General features: G+C 46.6%; 1 protein-coding gene across 8 annotated transcripts in view; it reads right to left on the bottom strand.

Annotated features, from left to right (window-relative positions):
- Window positions 1-21,285, bottom strand: part of Arsg (arylsulfatase G) — a 132,081-nt gene that overhangs the window by 76,203 nt on the left and 34,593 nt on the right. For 6 of the 8 annotated variants that reach the window (XM_036196971.1, XM_036196970.1, XM_036196974.1 and 3 more), the window contains exon 2: window positions 5,182-6,080. In XM_036196971.1, coding sequence (XP_036052864.1) covers window positions 5,182-5,399 — 218 coding nt within the window. In that variant the 5' untranslated portion in view covers window positions 5,400-6,080. Of the gene's footprint in view, window positions 1-5,181; window positions 6,081-7,040; window positions 7,062-21,285 lie in introns of those variants that run through there. The other 2 variants (XM_036196972.1, XM_036196977.1) reach the window with 2 other exon arrangements.

Here is a 21,285-nt window from a genome sequence, read left to right as displayed (position 1 = left end):
TGCTGAAAGCACCCCGACAGGGAGCTGAGCAGCTGTTCCGGTTCTAGCAACACACAGTCCGGCCTTTCAAAGGTTTTCCTTATCTTTATTTGCCATTAGGATTCTGTATCTCATAAGGTGAGACCTGGCCTCATGGCTCGTAGAGATTTGTTATGGAAGGACTGTGCTCCCGCATCCTAAAGAGCAACTAATCATAGCAATGGAATGGGCTTCTTTGGTCTCACACTTGGCTAAGCAGGCCGACACCAAGGCTCCACTGGTTAATATTTCAGTTCCTTTTCTTTTTCTTTTTTTTTTTTTCCTTCTGAGATTCATCACCATCTAGGTCACCGTGTTTCTCCATGTCCCCATCTATTAAATAGGGCTGAGAGGTAAAAGCTCACATGCAGTCCTTCTTGTTATCTCCATTTTGTCCCAGCTGATATGTGCGCATGACATGACTTTTATGTTTGTTTGACCTATTTACCCAAGAGCAAAGACGGAAAGCTGCCTGTCCCAGAATGCTGAGAGCTCACTGTGAGACAGAAAGGAAACGGCCATGGCAAGGGTCAGAGGAAAATGAGGTTTTCTCCCAGTGAGGGTCCTTCCATGCCTACATCTGTGAGGGCTTACACAGCTGGGAAGGGGCGTTCTCTGTGTACCCGGAATGTCCTTTCTTCTCTGGTTTCCAGAGTGTGTACTAGACAGCAAGAACTCACCAACCCTTTGTAGGGTTGGTACCCTCCTTTAGGGTACTACAACCCTCCCCCAAGTCCTCATGATAGGAGAGGGGGGAGGAGGAAAAGGGGGAGGGGGAAAGGAAGGAGATTGCAGAGAGGTAACAGGGAGTGTGGTCAATTCCTAGAACAAAAATCAAACCGGATATTTGGCTGAATTGACAGCTCAATTCATTACTCACTGAGGCCCGTTTTAGAAACAGTTCTCAAGTCCCTGGGAGCCTCCGACCTTTGAGTAGTGACTATTGATCTCTGATGCCGAGCTAAGCTACTGCCCAGAACCCCTAGCGGCAGCAGCATTGACTTGACCCAGAACTAAAGTGGGGGCAGGAAGTAAGAGCAAGATGCAAAGTGAGCATGCCGCCAGTCGATGCAGATGCGTAAGTGTGGGCACCACAGGCTCTCAGCTTCACCAGCCTCGGTCTACCGGCTGGCTTGGCACCTCTCTCACAGTCTCTGGCCATTCTTTCTCCCCTAGAAAACACCTGCGGGTAGGCTGGGGCAATGGCTCAGTCAGGAAAATTTATGCCTGGACTGCACGAGGACCTGAGGCCAATCCTCGGAATCTGCATTTTAAAGAAAAACTTCAAGTGAAATGGTGATTACTTAGCCAGAGGGTTAGAAGAAACAAGTGGGGCTCCCTGCTCAGCAAGCTAGTCTATTTGGTGAGTTCCGAGCCAGTGGGAGACCTGGTCTCAAAAAAAAAAAAAAAAAAAAAAAAGCATCAGTGAGATGGTTTGTTTGGCCAGTGCTTGCTGCCCAACTTGACTGCTTGAGTTTAATCCCAGGACCCACATGGCGGAAGGAGAGACCCAACCCTTCAAGCTGTCCTCTGACCTCCACACGCACACCTTAGAACAGTGGTTCTCAACCTTCCTAATGCTGTGACCCTCTAACGCAGTTCTTCAGATTGTGGTGATCCCCAGCCCCAGAGTTATTTTCATTGCTGCTTCATAACTGTAATTTTGCTACTGTTATGAACTGTAACATAAATATCCCATATGCAGGACATCTAAAGTGTGACCCCCCCGCGAAGGGGTCGTTTGACGCCCAAAGTGGTCTTGACCCACAGGTTGAGAACCACTGCCTCAGTATGAGCACCCATCCCATTGTATTTTCTTCAAAAAATAAAGGGAATTAAAAGCATAGACAACATCTGAGGAATGACCCCAGAAGCCAGCACCAGTTGTGGCCCCATTGGAAGCTTGCCTTTCCAGTAGCCAAAGTACGGCATAAAAATCTGCTGACCTTCAGCCAAAGCAACTTCCTTCAGACCTCACAGGCTCAGGTGGACAGAACAGAGGCGTTCCCACCAAACTGAGCTTGCACCTGGCCCTCTTCTGCTCACAGTGATGCATCAGTGGAGCAGAGAAAGAGGTGGCTGGGCCTCCCAGATCTCAGCTTAAAAAACGACCCAGATGTCTCCTGGGGAATCCAGTGGATGCTCTTAAACATTTAGAAGCCTGTTATGTGGGGAGATCTGTCTGGAGTAACTGTCTCCCCAGGGGGAAAAAAATTCAACATGCAAAATTCAAGATGGACAACAAGCATGGTGGTCCATGTCTTTAATCTCAGCACTTGGGAGGCAGAGGCAGTCAGTCTGGCCTACACAGCAAGTTCCAGGACAGCCTGGACTACACAATGAAAGCTTGTCTCAAAAAAAGTAGGGCTGGGTGTAGTGCATGCCTTTAGTTCCAGGACTCAGGAGGCAGAGGCTTGATAAGCCTGGTCTACAAATAGAGTTCCAGGATGGCCAGGGCTACACGGAGAAACCCTGTCTTGAAAAACAAAAAAACAAAACGGAATGGAGCGATGACATTTTAAAAACCATTTCAGTTTCCACACACCTTCCAGAATGCTGAGGTCACAGGTGTGCCCCACAATGTCTGGTGCTAAAGTCCACTTATTAAAGAGCAGATATTAACTGTTCATTAGACGGAAAACCCTGACCTTGCACCAGGAGTGTAGGTGGGGAAAAGACTCGTTATTTTTATCTCAAAGCCCAGGGCTGGGAGGGGCCTGTGTGAAGACACAATAAATTACAAGTGGGCAGCTTGAAGCAGCAGAATCTGACACTTTAAATGAAGGTGTCAGCGGGGTCAGTTTCTTTAGGAGCAGTGGTTCTCAACCTTCCTAATGCTGTGCCCCTTTCATACAGTTCCTCATGTTGTGGTGACCCCCAACCATAAAATTATTTTGTTGCTACTTCAGAACTGTAATTTTGCTACTGTTAGGAATTGTAAATATCTGATATGCAGGATATCTGATATGGGATCCCTGTGACAGGGTCGCTCTACCCTTAAAGGGGTCACAACGTACAGGTTGACAAGCACTGTTCTGGAAGCTGAGGGAGATGCTATTCTGTCTCTCTCCAAACTTCCTGTGGCTGACCTCAGTCTTTGGAAGAGACGCATCCCTCTGATCTCTGCCTCTGTATCCTCTTTTTCTCATTGATATGCTTTGGTTTTTGAGATGAGGGTCTCCGTGGCCCAGGCTGGCCTTAAATTCTTGACCCTTCTGTCTAATATTCCTGAATGCTAGAACAGAATCAATAGGCATGGACCACTGTGCCCCTGCTCCCCCGATCCTCTTACAAGGGTAATAATCGGTGGATGTGTTTTGCCTTAAACCCATTGTCATCGAATCATCAATATCCTTCCACTGGGCGGTGGTGGCGCACGCTTTTAATCCCAGCACTCAGGAGGCAGAGGCAGGTGCATCTCTGCGAGTTCAAGGCCAGCCTGGTCTATAGAGTGAGTTCCAGGTCAGGCTCCAAAGCTACACAGAGAAACTCTGTCCCAAAAAACAAAACAAAACAAAAAGATCCTTCACTACTTGAATTTGTGAAGACTCTAAGGTTCTAGGTAGACATAAATTTGGAAGGGAGTGTGGGGGGGGGTTAGCTATTTAACACAACCCACGTGGTCAGCCATGGAAAGATTCACCATGTAAAGCTGCAAGGGCAGGGCACATGTGACCCCTGGTAAACGGAGAATTAAGTGGTAAACAGCAACTCGAGAAACAGGAAGTGGACAGTGAGCACATGAATTACCCACCACACAGATCAGTAAAGTGTGACCCACCCAGGGAGGTGACTACTGAAGACTGTCAGACGAAGACAGAGAAGCAGGGGAGAAATACAATTCGGGAGATGTTTTATGGGAGTTAAGTTTGGGTTGTAAATGTCTGTGAAAGATTGGAAGCAGAAGAAAAATCCAGAAAGTTCACCTTGTCTGAGATGAGTATGATGGTGAAGTCAGATGCAAGGGTCTTTTATCTCCAGGAAAAGCTCCAAGTATTGGAATGCATGAGGCAGAAACTCTGTGAAGCTGTTCCACATGCTGTCCCTAGCAACCAGCTGGAGCCACTCCCACTGAGACAAATGTAGGGTTTTACAAAACACAGACAGGATCCAATGCTGGCCAGCCATGCCCCTGCATCCAGCTGAATCAACACTGACCCAAAGGTGTATGGGGACCTCAAAGGTCTGCAAGCTCTTCTTACACTTGTTCTCCATCTACGCAGGGAAAGGAGCTGGGATCTGAACAAGACTTTTCAATGACTGTCCTATCAACACTACACCCGTCAGACGCGTACAAGCTCCCTTTTATGGTCCATGAAATATACATCCCTTAAATGCTAGTTGGCGTCTGCTCACAAATAAATGTGTGTCCTCAGTAGCTCTCAGCCTGCTCATCATAGACCATCCACTCCCTTAGGCACCCAGGCAGGCGTCTCACATCTTCCCCTCGGGACTCCAAAAGCTCCTGGTGTGAGTACATGTAAGACTTGATTGTTTACCTTCCCCTTAACCCGCCTCCCCTTTTGGAAAGTGAATAACTTGAGGGCAAGAAATTTTGTCTTGTCCACCTCTAAATTCTCAACTCCTAACATACAACATCTTACCAAGTGAATGAATAGATGGTGAGTGGGTGGATACATGGACTGGTGGATGGATGGAGGACAAGAGGATGACTGATAGATGAATGGATGGATGGATAGATGGATGATTGGAGGATGGATGGATGGGTGATGTGAAGATGGACAGATGGATGGATGAACAGATGACATATGGGTGGATGATAGGCAAATAGTGTATGTATAGATATATGGATATATCTCTATGATACTGGCTTCAAATCTAATAAGTCAGTAAAGTAATGAAATCAACATAGATTCATCAATTGATTTTTAAGGTTCTTTATGGGAGCTGGAGACATGGCTCAGTAGATAAGAGCACTCATTACCCTTAAAGAGGACTTGGGTTCAATTTCCAGCACTCACATGGTGGCTTATAACATCTATAACTCCAGTTCCTGAGGGTCTAACAGGCACATGAGCACATACAGGCAAAACATATAAAGCAAGTAAATGTAAAAAAAAAAAATTAAGTATTTTACACTGTCTACACCCACATGAAAAACTGGAGTGACACAAAGCATTGCTTGTCGTTCTCAAGACTCACCTCATTCCTTCAGCAGCCATCTTGTCAAGATTAGGGGTGACCTTTGTTTCTGCCCAGTTTGCTCCCAGGTCACCCCATCCCATATCATCAGCCAAAATGATCACAATGTTTGGTTTGGGGGCTCTTGTTTTCCCATTGATTGAGAAATCCACAAGAGGGTAGAGAAATCCAGAGAAAGTCATGCCAACCAGCAAAACCTTTAGAAAAAGCCAGCCCATGGTGGCACACAGAGACTCCTGTTGTCTTGATTGAGTGATAACGGGCCACCACCACAGATTTCTCTAAGAGTTTTCTCTTTGTTCACCTTGAGTGCAGGAAGCCACCAAGGAGCATGTTTCTAGTTGGCAAAAAAAAAACCCTGGTGTTAATAATGGCTACAGGAATGGTAGGAGCTACAGAGATAAGGTCCCCGTCTGGAATCCTAATCCAAGAGAGTCAGGAAATGTGTCGCCCTAAATTGGATTGGTACCCTGAAGATGTCTTCTTGTCACAGCTTGGTAAGATGACTGGCTGGGTGCGGCATTCAGCTATCAATGTCAATCACCACTCTTTGGCCACTTAGAGCGCAAGTGACCCTCTTCACTCAAGGAGGATAGGGCCACACCACAAGTCGTGCATCTGCTTAGGACTCCAGCTGGTGATTACAGGATAAATTCTCACATCTGCAGAACACCTGGATGTTCAAGAAGCCACAGTCAGCCCCAAATGAGTCTCTGAGTTCCAGATGGCTGAGGTTTCTGTAAGCTTTCCTGAAAGAACAAAATCTGACAAGAAAACAGAGTTGAAAACAGCCAGGCCAGTTGTGCTGTACTCAGTAGCTGGGGAAATAATCACTTTTCCATGCCAACAGATGTTTTCCTTCTTATTTGAGTGCTTAACTGGCTCTTGGTATCTTCCACCTGAAAAACAGGGATGACAATAATATTCACAACAGACCTATAGCAACAGGGTTGGCGGTAACATTACAGATGACTCCTTATAGCTCACCTATGCTATAGGTGAGAATACTGAAGCTCAGCACCCTGGGTAGGATGAATATCAGCCGGATGAGAGTCTGCTAATCCCCTCCCTGAGTGCTTCCCCACACCCACCACCACAAGTGGTCAAACTCACTGAGAATTTAGAAGAAAAGGTAAAGTCCCATTATCAAGACACAATTGTTTATAACAACCATGCTATGATCTAATGTTTCCATAAGAAACTCTTGGCATATATTCATCTAGGAGGCTCAATACAGCTCTGTAGGCAGAGTGCTTGCCTAGATTACACAAAGCCCTAGGTTTGATTACCCTGGCACCTCATAAACCAGATGTGGTTAGTGTTGGACTGTAATGCCAGCACTTGTGAGGTAGAGACAAGAGGGCCAGACATTTAAAATAATCTTCAGCTAGTTTGAGACCAGCCTAAGATACCTAAGATACTGTCTCAAAGCAAACAAACAGCCTCCTCCAGAGAGATTAATTTAGGAAAAAAAGATAATTATGACAACAAAGTTTATAATAGGCTCTATGTGGAGAACATATGTCTGTTCTGTAGAATGCTTTCATTTTTTTCTGTATGTTCATGATTTTCATAATTAAATGCTGCCAAAAAAGTTGCCAAGAATTAATAGAAACATGTCCCTGTACATTCTAAGCATGATGTTTATGGTAAGAAAATCTAGGGCTAGGAGGTATAGCTCTTTGGTAGAGTGCCAATTTAGCATGCACAGGGCCCTGACTTCATCCCTATCCATGCTACCAAAAAAATCAAACAAACAACAACAAAAAACATTAAATCAATGATTCTCACGGTTGGACGAGCAAACTCGGAGCTGAGGATGTAACTCAGTAGAGTGCTTGCCTAGCGTACACATGTACCTTTAAAGCCCTGAATTTGAGCTCCAGCATTCCATAAACTGTGCACGGTGAAATACTTCCAGGATCCCAGCATTCTGGAGGTCAGGGCAGAAAGATCTAAAATTCAAGGTCATCCTCTAATATATAGCCAGTAAAAGGTCAGTCTGGGCTCCAAGAGACCCACTCTCAAAGAAAAAAGCAAATTCAGTGGGAAGGCTGGGACCATTTTCTGTTTGTTGAATTGACTTCTCAAGACAGGATCTCATGTAGCGCCAACTCAGTTAGTCTACAGCACAAGATGACCTTGAATTCCTGACCCTCGGATTACAGGTGTGAGCCATCACATCTGGCTTTGAGAAACGAATGTGAGCACTTCACCATCTGTCCTTGGTTCACTCTTGGAATAGGAAGGTCTTGGAGAATAAGAATCTCACGCTTCCAGGCCCAGGAGAGAAAGGAAACAGCACGGCTAAGGAGGCGACGACTCAGCCCCGGAGGACAGAGCCGAAAGCGATGTATCATCAGACGAAGCTCCGAAAGCTAGGGCTGGGCGTTCAGCTGCAGGCAGCAAAGGGAGCTGGGAACAAAGTCAAACCACTGTTCCTTTACCTACAGGCTCTAAACCCACAAGATGACACGGAGTTGAAATTCTAGAGCAAGTAACAGCCTCCCACCCATGGAAGCCGCCAGTCTGTAAAATAAAAAAAGTGCTACAGGCTGGGACTATTTCACATGCTATTGCTGAGTAAATAAATAATTTGGGAGGGGGGGGATGAGACAGGGTTTCTCTGTGTAGTCCTGACTGTCCTGGAACTCTCTCTGGAGACCAGGCTAGCCTTGAACTCACAGAAACCCGTCTGCCTCTGTCTCTGGAGTCCTGGGATTAAAAGGCAAGAGCTACCACCGCCTGGCAAAACAAACAAACAAACAAAAATTACGTTTCTTTGTGATCCAGACATGGTGGTATGTCTCTTCAATCCCAGCATTTGGGAGGCAGAAGCAGGTGGATCTCTGTGAATTTGAGGCCAGCCTGGTCTCTGTAGCAAACTCTGGGCCAGCCAAGGCTGCATAGTGAGACCCCATCTCAAAAAGAAAAAGAAAAAAAACTAATTACATCGTTTTTGTGAATGTGTGTGTTTGCACAAGCCATGGCACTCACATGTGGAGGTCAGAAGACAACTTGCAGGATTCAATTCTCTCCTTCCATCAGGTGGGTACCTAATCAGGGTACCAGGGATCAAGCTCAGGCTATTAGGTTTGGTGGCAAGCACCTTTACCCACTGAGCCATCTCAATAGCTAGGCATTCCGACCAGCTAATCCCATTGCTAGCTTCAGGGGACAGGGGTGATTGGAGTAACACATTCTGGAAGATCTTGATGAAAGCAAAGGAATGGTTCAAACCAAACAGAAGTCTAAGTAAACAGCGGTGGCTCATCTGGAGGCTCCGTGAGCTAAGCGTTTGGAAATGCAAACTCTTTCCACTTCCCAAAAGTAGTTCTTTTCCCACTTGATTAGATTCAAGTAGTGTTGGCTGATCTTGAGGTCCCAAAGACTTCTCCCTTTCTGGAAGACTCTTGAATAAGGAGGGTGCTTACCAAACACTCGTTCACCTGCCAGTTAATTCCCAGCCTCCTTCTACTGGCTTTAACTGTGAGCAACAGCCACAGGAGGCTTTTCTTCTCAAAGCTGCTTAGCTTAGGGCACCAGTGTGGCCTCATTTCTGGTCAATAATCCACCTCAGGATGACCTGGTCCTACAAGAATTCTAGGGGGGGGGAAATTCATTTTAGAAGGAAGCTAAAATTAAAGTGGAAATCGAACTAGATTGGCTTCCTCTGGAGTTCCAGGACAAGACATTCTTTTGAGGATTTGCAAAAGGAAGCATGAACCCTGCACTTCAAATTGCCATAGAATGGAAGTGAGCTCAGCCGGCCAGCAGACAGACTATCTCAGATTTCTTCACATCCAGACCGCCAAGGGGACCTTTAAAAAGCTCTTTCTGATCATGTATTTACTTTCTTTAACTGAAGGGAAGAGACAAACCAGACGGTTGAAGATTGGGCTTGAACCCCGGGTTTCAGTAAAGAGTCACACTGAGACTCTGAGCTCTTTGTCCTAAAGAAAGTTGCCCCCGCGTCTTGCCTGGGGATGTCATCCGATGTCACTTTCCCAACTCTGTCTTTAGGACTATCTCAGGAAGGAGGGCTAGGGAGATAGCCAACGTACTTGAGATAGCTTAGTTGGTAAAGTACTTGAGTTTTATATGGGTTCTGGGGAATTGAACTTATGAGGATGTGAGTTCAATTCCCCAGAACCCATAAAGACTAGTGTGGTGGCCCAGGCGTCTCCTCCCAGCACACAGATCCTTGAGGCTTTCTGGCCAGCCAGCCTAACCAAACTAGGAATCAGCAAATTCCAGGACAGTGAAAGCCCCTGTCTTATAAAACAAGGTGGGAAGTGTCCAGAGGAAAGACATCTGAGGTTGACTTTGGGTCTTGACATGCATGTGCACCCCACATCTCAAAAAACATGCACACAGGAAAGGAAAAGAGAGCAAGCACAGGCCAGGAGCTCTGTCCCAGAAGCAGAAGGCAAGAGGGAATCTTTGACAAACTAAACATTCACTGTTCTCACCGCTTCAGTGGAAGGCACTGGGCCACCTATCTCAACACATCCCCAAATGAAGCCCATCTGCTTGCATGGCTGACTGTGATGGGTTCCTACCAAGCAGGTGTCATCAACTCCCCAGACCTCCACTTCCCCAAGGCAGCAAAGCAAACCTTAACTGCCAATCAACTTCACCAATTCCTGTTCTCTCCAACCCCCACTTGGTTGGTTTTGATTCTAGAGGTTGAACCCAAGCCCTTCATGTCTGCGAAGTAGCTGCTAGTCCATCACCTACATCCCCAGCCAGAGCCCAGCTACAAAGCAAGGCTGCGAGGTATGTTAAAGGTCAGTTTCCCTTTCGTTTCCAGGCTTGCTCATGGCTGAGGGTAGAGAAGGGAACCACGAGCAGGCTCTCGGCTGACATGCATGGGTGAAGGCAACCTGAAGATCTGCTGAGCAGTCTCCGAGCAACCCTGTGCTGGAAGTCCATTTAGTCACCTGATCCTGGCTTCCCACAGACCTCCCTGTGGCCAAGCATCCTCCTAGAGAACCTTGAAAACAGCTGAAATAATAAGGAGGTTGGACAGACCTTTCTGGCACGGGGCTCTGTTGGTTTTCCAGAAATGAAGTTTCTGAGGAACGAAGGCCAACAGAGACAAAGGAGAAAGGGGAAGTGCCTGATGGCAGAGTCCTGCTGTCCCACCAGCCAATTCAGAGCAGGGGCTATGCACTGGCGAGGGGCCAGGAGTCACATGGGGACTTACCAGGAGGGGCCTTGGGTGTCCACATGTGGTCTAGGGTGGTTCTCCCAGGCACTCAATCATTGGTCCACCACAAGGGCACTAGCACTTTAATCTGGGCACTGTGCACACAGCCGTAAACGAAACAAGACGAAATCCCCACCCTCGCATCACTTAGTCTTTTTTCTAGGGGAGTGGAGGCTGGAGTAAATAAAACGTGAATGCTGTGGAGCAAACCAAAGCAGAAAGGTGTCAGATATGTGGGGTGGCCAAGTGCAGAGTCAAGAAGGGGTTTGGGGTACTCCCACACAAAAGGTGGTCTATGTCTCTGAGGAGATAAAGGAATAATAAGCCATGTCGAAAGGGTACCGTAGGCAGAGAAGTCAAGAAAGGCCAAGATCTAGTGCAGGGGACGAGCCACAAAGAAGCAAGTGTGAGGACAAGTGTCCTAGTGTTTCCTGTTGTGTGATAAAGACCCAGGACCAAAAGCAACTTGGGGAAGAAAGAGTTTATGTCACTCTAGATCTTAGACCATTAGCAAGGGAAGTCAGGGCAGGAACCTGAAGGCAGGAACTGAAGCGGAGGCCATGGAGGAACACCGCTTACGGGCTTGCTCTCCATGGCTTGCTCGGCTTCTTTTTTGTTTGTTTGTTTGTTTTGTTTTTGTGAAACAGGGTTTCTCTGTGCAGCTTTGGCTGTCCTGGCACTCACTCTGTAGACCAGGCTGGCCTTGAACTCACAGAGGTCTGCCTGTCTCTGTCTCCCAAGTCCCGGGATAAAAGGAGTGCACCACCACCACCTGGCTCAGCTTGCTTTCTTATACCATCCAGGACCACCTGCCTAGTGACAGCATTGCCAAGTGGGCTGAGCACTCACATATCAATCTTTAATCAAGAAAACGCCCCCATAGACTTGCCCACAGGCCTGTCGGGTACAGGGATTTTTCTCAGTTGACCCAAGATGACCCAAGCTCTTGTCAACTTGATGAATAAACTAACCTTACCAGCCCCACAGAGGGTGAATAAGTGACTAGTGTAGGAGTCAGAGAGCAACCCAGAGGGGAAGCCAGAAGAGGGCTGGCAAGAGGGCAAGGTTGAACAATGACAATCCCTGGGGCTGCTGTGTTGAGAGGACAAAAATGTATTTGTAAGCTGTTGGGGAAGGGAAGAAGCCAAGACCTTCGGCATCTCTGGGTGAGGTCAGAGAGCGGTGCTGGGCTGAAGTGGGCAGACACACCTAGAGGGTAAGATGCAGAGGCAGCTCCCTATCAGGTGACACTCTGCAGTGCCTAAGTGGTGGGTGACCCCTTAAATTTTGCTTTATGGCAGAAAACCAGTTACCAACAGAACCAGACAAAAGGTTATTTAAGAGATATCTTGGTGGACCTTTCCTCTGCCCCTAGACCTCATGTCAGTATGGTGCTGTGGAACAATCATTTTGTACACTATAAATATATTACTCTCATTGACTAATAAAGAGCTGATTGGCCTATAGCTGGGCAGGAGGAAGTTGGGGGAACCAGACTGAAAGGATGCTGAGAGGAAGAAGGGGTCACAGGACTGAGAGCAGGCGCCAGCTAGACACAGGAGTTGGACACACAAAGTGGGATAGAGTTAAAAGCCATGAGCCTCGGGTCAGCACACAGACTAACAGAAATGGGTTAAATTGTAAGAGCTAGTTAGTAACAAGCCTGAGTTATTGGCCAAGCATTTACAAGTAATCTTAAGTCTCTGTGTGGTTATTTGGGAGTAGGCGGTAGGGAAAGGAAGGAAAACTCCACTTACAGTATGGAGATGGCTCAACTTAGATTACTTTCTGAGTGTGTGTGTGTGTGTGTGTGTGTGTATGTGTGTCTATATGTATGTGTGTATGTATGTATGTGTGTGTATATATGTGTGTGCATGTATGTGTGTGTATGTATGTGTGTGCATGTATGTGTGTGTATGTGTGTGTGTGTATATATGTGTGTGCATGTGTGTGTGTGTATGTGTGTGTGTATGTATGTGTGTGTGTGTGAGCAAGAGCAACAAAAGCTCAACCAAGGATTCAAAGAACATTTGAAAATTAATTTTTCTTCCTTCCTTCCTTCCTTCCTTCCTTCCTTCCTTCCTTTCTTTCTTTCTTTTTTTTTTTTTTTTTTTTTTTGGAGACGGGATCCCACTATGTAGCCTAGGATGGTCTCAAATTATTGGTCCTCCCACCTTAACCTCCAGAGTCTGGAAATTCAGTCTTCAGCCTCTATGCTCAGTTCAAGTTGACTGTACTTATGATCATCATGGCAACATACCTCCACACCTCTGGGTATGTCTACAAACATTCCAGAAAGGTTTAACTGAATATCGAGTGTCACCCTGCAAGTTAGCAGAAACATCGAGGATGGAATCACAGACTGAAGAAAAGAAGAAAATGAGCTCTCTCTCCCTGCTTCCTGACTGCGGACACAAAGTGACCTTCCATTCCTGCCTTCATGCCTTCCCCTACCTTGATGGACTTCTGTATCCCCTCCCAGGTCGGTCTAACCTATGTCCTGGGATAGCTAGCGATAAATGTGGCCAACATAAAAACCATAAACTTCCTTAAAACAGTAATAGATGTATTTCAATTAAGTTTGTTTTGTTTTGCTTTTGGCGGGGGTGTGGGGTTTGCAACTCAATGTTGTGGTTCTCCAGCCTGAACTTCACAGATGAGAGTGTCCCGTCTCACTCACTCGCAAAAGATTGACTCTGCCTTCTGGTACATTCAACACACCCTTCCTTCTTTTCTTAAGTCCCTTTCATCAGGTTTTTGTTATAGCAAGGACAAAAGTAACCAATACACCTTTGATAGAATGCCTTTACTGAAACCAGACGGTGGTGGCACAAGCCTTTAGTCCCAGCACTCTAGAGGCAGAGGCAGAAGGATCTCTGAATTCCAGGCCAGGCTGATCTACAGAGAGAATTCCAGGACAGCCAGGACAACACAGAGAAACCCTGTCTCCAAAGCAAAACAATGGAATGCCTTCACTAAGGCTGAGAAAACAATTCCATTTAATTCACTAAGACCTTTATTTACGTGTTTATTTATGTATTCTGCCCCTCAGCCAGATCCTGTTTGTCCCTTCTGGGAGCCAGCAATGCCAGGAAAGCCATTGCCAGGAGAGAAAGGACATCCTGCCCAGGCTTAGGCCAAGACTACCTGTGGAGATTGTCACAGAAGGAAACCATGTGGTAGAAACCAATCTGGGAGAGCCAAAGTGGCTTCTCGCCATGCATCTAAAAACCCAGCAGCCCTTCAGAAATTATATCCGGGTCTTGAGGCACAGAACAGAAGACCAGAGGGAGCAGCTGCTCCTCTGACTCCCACCTTCTCTTTAAACCTCTCTCCCTCCACCTGAGGACACAAATCAAAACCCAGCCCCAGAACACAGTTAATTTTAAAGATGTCTTTAAAAGCTGTATTTACTTATTACTTGCTAAATATTTTATTATGGATGTGGCAAAATGTGCCAACCTTGAGAAACCCATGCACACTTATTCAGCTTGTAGACCCAACAGTCAACACATAGCCAGTCTGATCAAGATACCTACCCTCCCCATCACTTATCCCTCATCTCTCAATGTATACGGAATTGTTTCTATTTGTTTATTTTCAGTCATGTGTACACATTTCTATACATGTGTATGGCATGTGGATGTGTGTTCGCAGACACCAGAGGAGGGTATTGAATCCTCTAGAGCAGGAGTTAGAGGAAGTTGTGAGCCTCTTGACCAGGGTACTGGGAACTAAACTCAGGTCCTCTGGGAGAGCACACTTAACCACAGAGCAGCCATCTCTCCAGACCCATACTAGATTATTTTTAAGTAAATCCCAGATACCATGTGTTATGAACTATCCTCACTCAAAAGTTTCTGTGGCAAAGGCTTAATTGCAACTTACATACTTTCGTTTTTTGTATATATTTATTTTTATTGTATGAATGTTTTGCCTGCATGTATGTCTGTTCACCACGTGTGTACCTGGTCACTGAAGAGGTCAGAAGAAGGTATCAGAACCACTGGAACAGGAGTTACAGGCAGCTGTGAGCCCCTGTGTGGGAACTGGGAAAACTTGGGTCCTCTGCAAGAGCAGCTGGTGCTCTTAACCACTGAGCCATCTCTCCAGGCCCTGTTGATGAGCTTTCAAGTCTATTTACTTATTTTATGTGTATGTGAGTGTGTCTGGGAGTATGTATGTGCACCATGTGAGTGTAGGAGCCTACAGAGTCCAGAAGAGGGCATCAGATCCCCTGGACTAGAGTTACAGCCGGTTGTGAGCCACCATGTGGGTGCTGGAAACCAAACCCAGGTTCTGTGCAAAAACAGTAAGTGATCTTAACTGTTGAGCCATCTCTCCAAGCCCATGATGGACTTTTAGGAGGTGATTGGTTCATGGGGATACTAACTTTGTTAATGGATTAACCCACCAATGACTTGAGAACTGAATGGGTCATTAGGAAGTGACCTAATTCAAGGAAGTAGGTCCTATTTCTTGTCCCCAGATCCTTCCTGGCATCCTTCTCTCCAGTTGTGCTCTCTCTAACCTGGTGCTCTACCCCACCACAGATCCAGAGCAATGGGGCCAGCCAACCACGGCTGAAAACTCTGAAATGTGAGCCAAAATTTGTCTTCCCTTAAATTGTTGCCCCCCCCAAGCATTTTATCATGCAATAAATAGCAGCTTCACCCACAAATATTCCTATGCAGTTCTCTAAAAGATGAAAAAACTTCATAACTACAGTTTCATTAACTCTGGCCTTTTTATTTTTTTTTCTTATTTGTTATTGGCCCAGAGCCAACAAATATCCAAATGTCTTCCTTTCTTATTGTTTCAGGTTTTTTATTTTGTCTTTAAATATTTAGTTTGCTTGTGTGTGTGTACACTTTGAGTATCATTCCTCAGGAGTTGTCCATCTCTCAGGCTAGACTTGTTGGCCCACAAGCTCAACCCCCACAGCTTGCTTTTTCATGTGGGTGCTAGGCTATGAACTCAGATCTTCATGCTTGTGCAGCAAGCACCTTGCCCACTCGAAGGCCCCTGGCTTTTGTTTTGGGACAGGCAACACAGCCCAAGCTGGCCTGGAACTTTGATCCTTCTAGCTCAGTCTCGTAAGGGCTGGGATGACAGGTATATACCACCACACCCGGCTCTCACAAACATTTCCATAGCTCTTCATTTTAATCCACATCTAGACGAGGTCTGCCTGACATGTGATGCATTCGGTTCCTGTCTCTTCTCACTTAAATGCTCCCCACTCCTTTTGCCTGCAGTATACATAAAAATAAACTGGGTCATTTGCTCCACACATGGTCTCAAAGTTTGGATTCGGCTAACTGTATCCTCTATGGTATCATTTAATAAAATGTTTCTTCCGCTCTCACTTTCTCTGCAAATGGATTAGAGGATGCAGAAGTAAGATTCGATTCAGGCTCGATTGTTGTGTTTGTTTGTTTGTTTTTGTTTGTATGTTTCATCAGACTCCTAAAACTTGGACCACAAAGCCCTAATTCTCCCTGTGTGATGCTGGTATCTAGAGAAGGTCTCGAAGGTAATTAGGGCAGGTGAGGTCATGAGGATGGAGGCCTCCTAAACAGACTAGTGAAGACAATGCATGTAGCCCAAAAGTAGTTACATACAAGCCAGGGAGGAGCTCCTTTGGAATGGCCCCATGGTGGCCTGCCATGCCTACCTGGCATTTACACAGCTGCTAGGAATCTGAACTCCAGCCCTTGTATGGCAAGCACTTTCCCCACTGAACCACCTCCCTAGCTCTCTTTTCCTTCCTGGAGTGCTGCAGAGCAAACCCTGGGCCTTTTGCGTGTTACAGAAGCACTCTACCACCAAGCTGTAGCCTACACCCCATGTCTCTAGACTATGAGTCCAGCGCAGACACCTGCTATCGGGGTGACACTGGATTCCTCATTTAGCTGGAAACAAGGCCATAGTTAACTTCTTCCTTCACTCCCAACAATATAGGAGAATGAAACAACCCAAGCTATGCTCGGAGAGGCTGATTTAACATTTTGATTCTACCTCTCCCTTGCTTTGAGGGCTTAAAAACACACAAAAAAAAAAAAACCCAGATTTCAGAGCACTTTGGAAAACGAAGGTGACGCAAGCCCAAAGCCTTACTGAAATCACTACTGGACAAAAGCATTTCCAGTGCGGGTGGTGAAATCCAGACTCCTGCAGTTATTTGCACGTCTCTTCTGGAGCTGCATGCCAGCCAGCGCTGGTGGCAGCCTCTGAAAGAAGGAAGAAGTCACAAACACCTGGGTCCTAAGCAATGTCACAAGGGAAGTTCAAGGTCGTTCTGGTTTGCATTTTCCGGCTTCCAGACTACGGCTCTTGTCACCCAATCCCGTTACTGGTTGTGCTATCTCTGGTAAATGCAAGCTAGGTTCCCTCTGCTGGGCAGTCTGCTGACAGCTGACACTGCTGGTAAAAGTGGTAGGTGGAAGGGGAACTTCCCTTTTGCTCTCTTCCTAATTGAACAGAGGAGCTTGACGACTCATCCACTGGTCTGAGCATGCCAGCAACTCAGCAATGGCAGGAACTTCGGGACGTTTTATGCACGACCTAGTCCCAGTACCTTGCCCAGAGAGTGCTCAATCAATATTTGCTGAATGAGGGCATTTCACACAAACAATGAAGTCCTAGCCCAGTGGGCCCTGCCCTGAAAACCCGGCTTCATCTCCTCACTTTCCCTAACCTCAGATGACCTTTCTAACTTCTCCTTCCAGACATTCACTTGTAAAATTTTACTTGTTGAAAGGCTGTCTTAGGGGGCTGGAGGTGTGGTTCAGTGGTTGAGTGCTTGCCTAACACGTGTCTGGTTCCACTCCCAGCTCCAAAGAAAAAAGAAGAAAGGGGGAAAACCAAACGGGGACCCCAGAGATGGCAAAGTCGGCAAAGTGCTTGCTGCAATAAGCTTGGGGACCTGAGTTCAAATCCCCGGCACAGACATAAAAGCCAGGCAAGGTATTGTATGTGTGAATCCCAGTTCTGGGGAGATGGAGACAAGAAGAATCCTGGGGGTTGCTGGCCAGCCAGTCTAGCAGAGCAGATGAGCTTCAGGTTTGACAGGAGACTGGATCCCAAATACTTCAGATGGAGATCAATCAAGGAATATACCTGGCCTCTGATCTGTACATGCGTATGTGTGCGTGCGACAGACAGACAGACAGACAGACAGACACACACACACACACACTCGAATAAAAGCCTACCTTTAGTAATAGACATATTTCCTATCATCCTAACTAGATAATAAAGAATTCAGAGAAGGGAACACACCCTCTGGGTGTGGTTTTGTGAGTGATGACTGCATTCATCATCCTGGTCATGGAAGGTAAGCACAGATACGCCTCCACCATCCTGCTGAGCATCTTTCCCAAGCCCACCTAACCCTGGAGCCCTCAATGGACCACAGCAGAGTTCCAACCAGGCAGGGCCTCTCCCAGCCTCTCCTCCATAGGTCAGTCCTAGAATCAAGTGCTAGGTGAACTTCTCTAGCCATCAGGAAAAACATGGATGTCCTCCTGTTCCTAAAGAGTTAAAAACGAAGGTTTAAGATGGCCATCTTCCAGGGAACCCACAAGTGTCTGTTTAGACAGACAGGGGAAGCCAGCGACTCTCTTGGGGCAAAGACAGAAGAGTAAGCTTTTATTTCCTTGGCCAAAAGGAGCATGGCAGGTTGAGCCACCTCAGCAACTGTCCAGAGGAAGCTAGATTTCACTGGAGCAAAGGCCAGTGGTTCTATATGTAGCTTTCCAACATTTCAGATTAGTTTTCATGACCCAAATCCACATTATAAAGTTTACTAATATCACATGGATCCATTCCTAAATGCAACGTGATTAACACTTTGTTCTGACCACATGGGTTTGTTAGGACTTTTCCAACAGGCCCAAGGCTATGTTCTCTTCAGTGTGGCTGTTTTTTTTTTGTTTTTTTTTTTCCTTCTTAAACAGTGACAGGATGACACACACAGACAGGAGCGGTAAGCTAGGAAGACTGAGAAAGCTGGGAGAGAGGAGTGGTGTTGAAATCAAAGTTGCTCCAGACTTAATGAGACACAGCCATGGGCATGGGATCAATAGGGCACTGAATGATAACTGGGTGTGAGAGAATGCACATCACCACAGGCCCCCACTGCTGTGAGTGACCTCACTGTCCCCAAACACAGCATGCTTTCACCCACTCATGCTTTCCTGTCACTCTGTGTACCCCTCCTTTGGCGCGCGCGTGCACACACACACACACACACACACACACACACACACACTTCCCAAGATCCTCTCCCTGCTTGTTTTATACCCCACAGATCTCCATTCTACTCAAGTCCCAAAGCCTGATGCATTGTGGGAGGACACCTCCTGGGAGCCAAGCACAGCAGGAAGCCTTATACTTTCTCTCCTTGAGCCTAGGACACAGCAAGGATTATTGTCATGCCCTTGTTTTCACTGTTCTTGTCCATAACCCGGCAGAAATTAAGATACTCTGAACAGACACTTGCAATCTCTTCTCCTGACTATGAAACTATTGAAACAATGGACCCCCAAACCCAGGAGTCCCCCCACCCCCAGGGATCACATGATGGGTGAAGGAAGAGACAACCCAGAAGGAGAACTTGCTTCCCATATCTAACAACATCTCACAGGGTAGGAATGAAGCTCAGCGATGGGCAGTATCACACGTGGCCCTTTATTTAAACTTTACTCTCACTTCAGGACCCTGAACATGCACTTAAGTCAGAGCTAGAGGCTCACTGGATCTCTTTAGTCCTCTTTCCAATGTGATCACATTGACTAAATCACCCTTTCCTCCTTTTTCTATTAATTCAGCTGCTTTAATTGGCTTCCTAAGGAAGGGTGGCTGTTCTCGGCCTTTTGAGGTACAGACCGTGACCCCAAGTTCTGTAACACCATCCCTCGCTATTCCTTTCCAAATATTCAGTCCCTCAGAGGACTTTTCCCCTCCCTCCTTCCTACACTCAACCCAGTGGGAGTCAAGACCACAAGATAAACACACAACCCCTCTACCTGGATACCTGAGTTCACTGACGAGACTTAGAAGGCACAGATGCCAGCTTTTCTACCAACTAGAGAAACGAATATTAGCGTTTTAAAGCAAACATGAACTGTAATGGGATGTAAGCCACTCAAGCAGAACACAAGCCCTTAGGTAGGCGACAGGTGGGTGGGATGCAGACAGGAAGAAGGGAAGTGGAACTGTGGGGGATTGAGGCCTTCCCTAATAGCCCCCTCACACAGGCCCCTCTTCTGAGACTACCCTGAAGACCCAGCAGCCCAAAGCAGGCTTGCAGGACCCTCCCTCTGAACTACAGGGGAGACTCCTTTTAGTCTACTTCCCAAGATGAAGTTCTCACAGGCTGGTAAAAGCGGTGAGCTTATTTGCAAGCCAGGGTCATATCTGCCTAGCAACCCAACCCGAAGACTTGAGGGACTATAAGTGTGGACAAGGAACAGGCAGGCCAATTCTCCACAAAGGAATCTGTTCTCATGCAAATGACCCTTAGCTAGAGGGCAAGGGAAAAAAGGGAGCCTGGGGCAGCTCTGAGGAAGCTGTTTTCCTCCCTAGAAGATGCTAAGAGACTCTTTGACAACATCCTTACTCCCTTGCCTTCTGCAAAAGAAGAGCCAGAGGGGGCTCTGCCTGATGCACAGACTCCCACTGACCTACTGCAGAGGCCAACACTGCAGCCCCGCTCTTAGCTTAACTTCCTGATTTTTCTTGGTCCTGTACTCCAGACTGCAAAGGTCCCTTTGTTCTTATTTAGGACTAAACAAAGTTAGTTTTGTTTGGGGGTGTTGATTAGCATGGTGATGCAGTACTTTCCCTGAAGAAGTGAGAAAAGCAGAGGTTTTCATCTTTTCACTGGACCAGTAGGTTTGAGGAGAAAGATGTAAGTCCAGTCTCTAACCAGCACTAGCAGAAATCACCAGCCAGTGGGCAGCAAGGCTGGATTCTAGCCACCTCTCCATTATCCAAATGCACACAGTCCAAGTCAATTTTGGAGTGCCAGGTGCAAGCCAGGCCTGGGGTTTCTACAGCTATCATGTGACCAGTGCTCTTGCCTCCACCTGCCTCATCTCTAAAATGGAGATCATGCCTACCCTTCACAGCCCTAAATGGAATATCTTTATCAATGCCCACCCCACGTCTGCAAGGCTCAGGGATCTATGTGGAAGAGCAGCTGTAAAGATTGTAAGAGCTGACCGGGCGGTGGTGGCGCACACCTTTAATCCCAGCACTCGGGAGGCAGAGGCAGGTGGATCTCTGTGAGTTCGAGGCCAGCCTGGTCTACCAAGTGAGTTCCAGGAAAGGCACAAAGCTACACAGAGAGACCCTGTCTCGAAAAAACAAAACAAACAAAAAAACCAAACAAGCTGGGCATGGTGGTGCATGCCTCTAATCCCAGCATTCCTGAGGCAGAGGCAGGTGGATCTCTGTAAATTGGAGGCCAGCCTGGTCTACAAAGGTAATTCCAGGACAGACAGGGCTACACAGAGAAACCCTGTGGGAGGAGAGGAGAATCCAAACAAACAAATAAAATCACATGGATGGCACTTAATTCAGTATCGGGGACAACACAAATATCAAAAAATTATAATGTTAATAAAATAGTAGTAATGCATTATTAATAATTGTACATTATTGTTGTTACAGCCTCCAATAGCCAGATATTATCGGGTCAATCATTCATTGATCACTAGGACTTCAGGCACTGTCTAATTTTTAAAGTCAAGAGGTTGAAAAGGTAGGTGTCATGGCCTGTAATCTCAGCCCTTGGGAAGCTGAGACAGGAAGATTGCAAGCCCAAGACACGCCATTTCCAGCCAGGCAAAGCGAATTGTGCCTGTAGTCACCACTACTGTGCA

This window comes from Onychomys torridus, chromosome 8 (genome assembly GCF_903995425.1).
Source record: "Onychomys torridus chromosome 8, mOncTor1.1, whole genome shotgun sequence".
Taxonomy (NCBI): domain Eukaryota; kingdom Metazoa; phylum Chordata; class Mammalia; order Rodentia; family Cricetidae; genus Onychomys; species Onychomys torridus.
The sequence above is the reverse complement of the archived record's forward strand: the minus strand, read 5'-3'. Positions and strand labels throughout refer to the sequence as shown.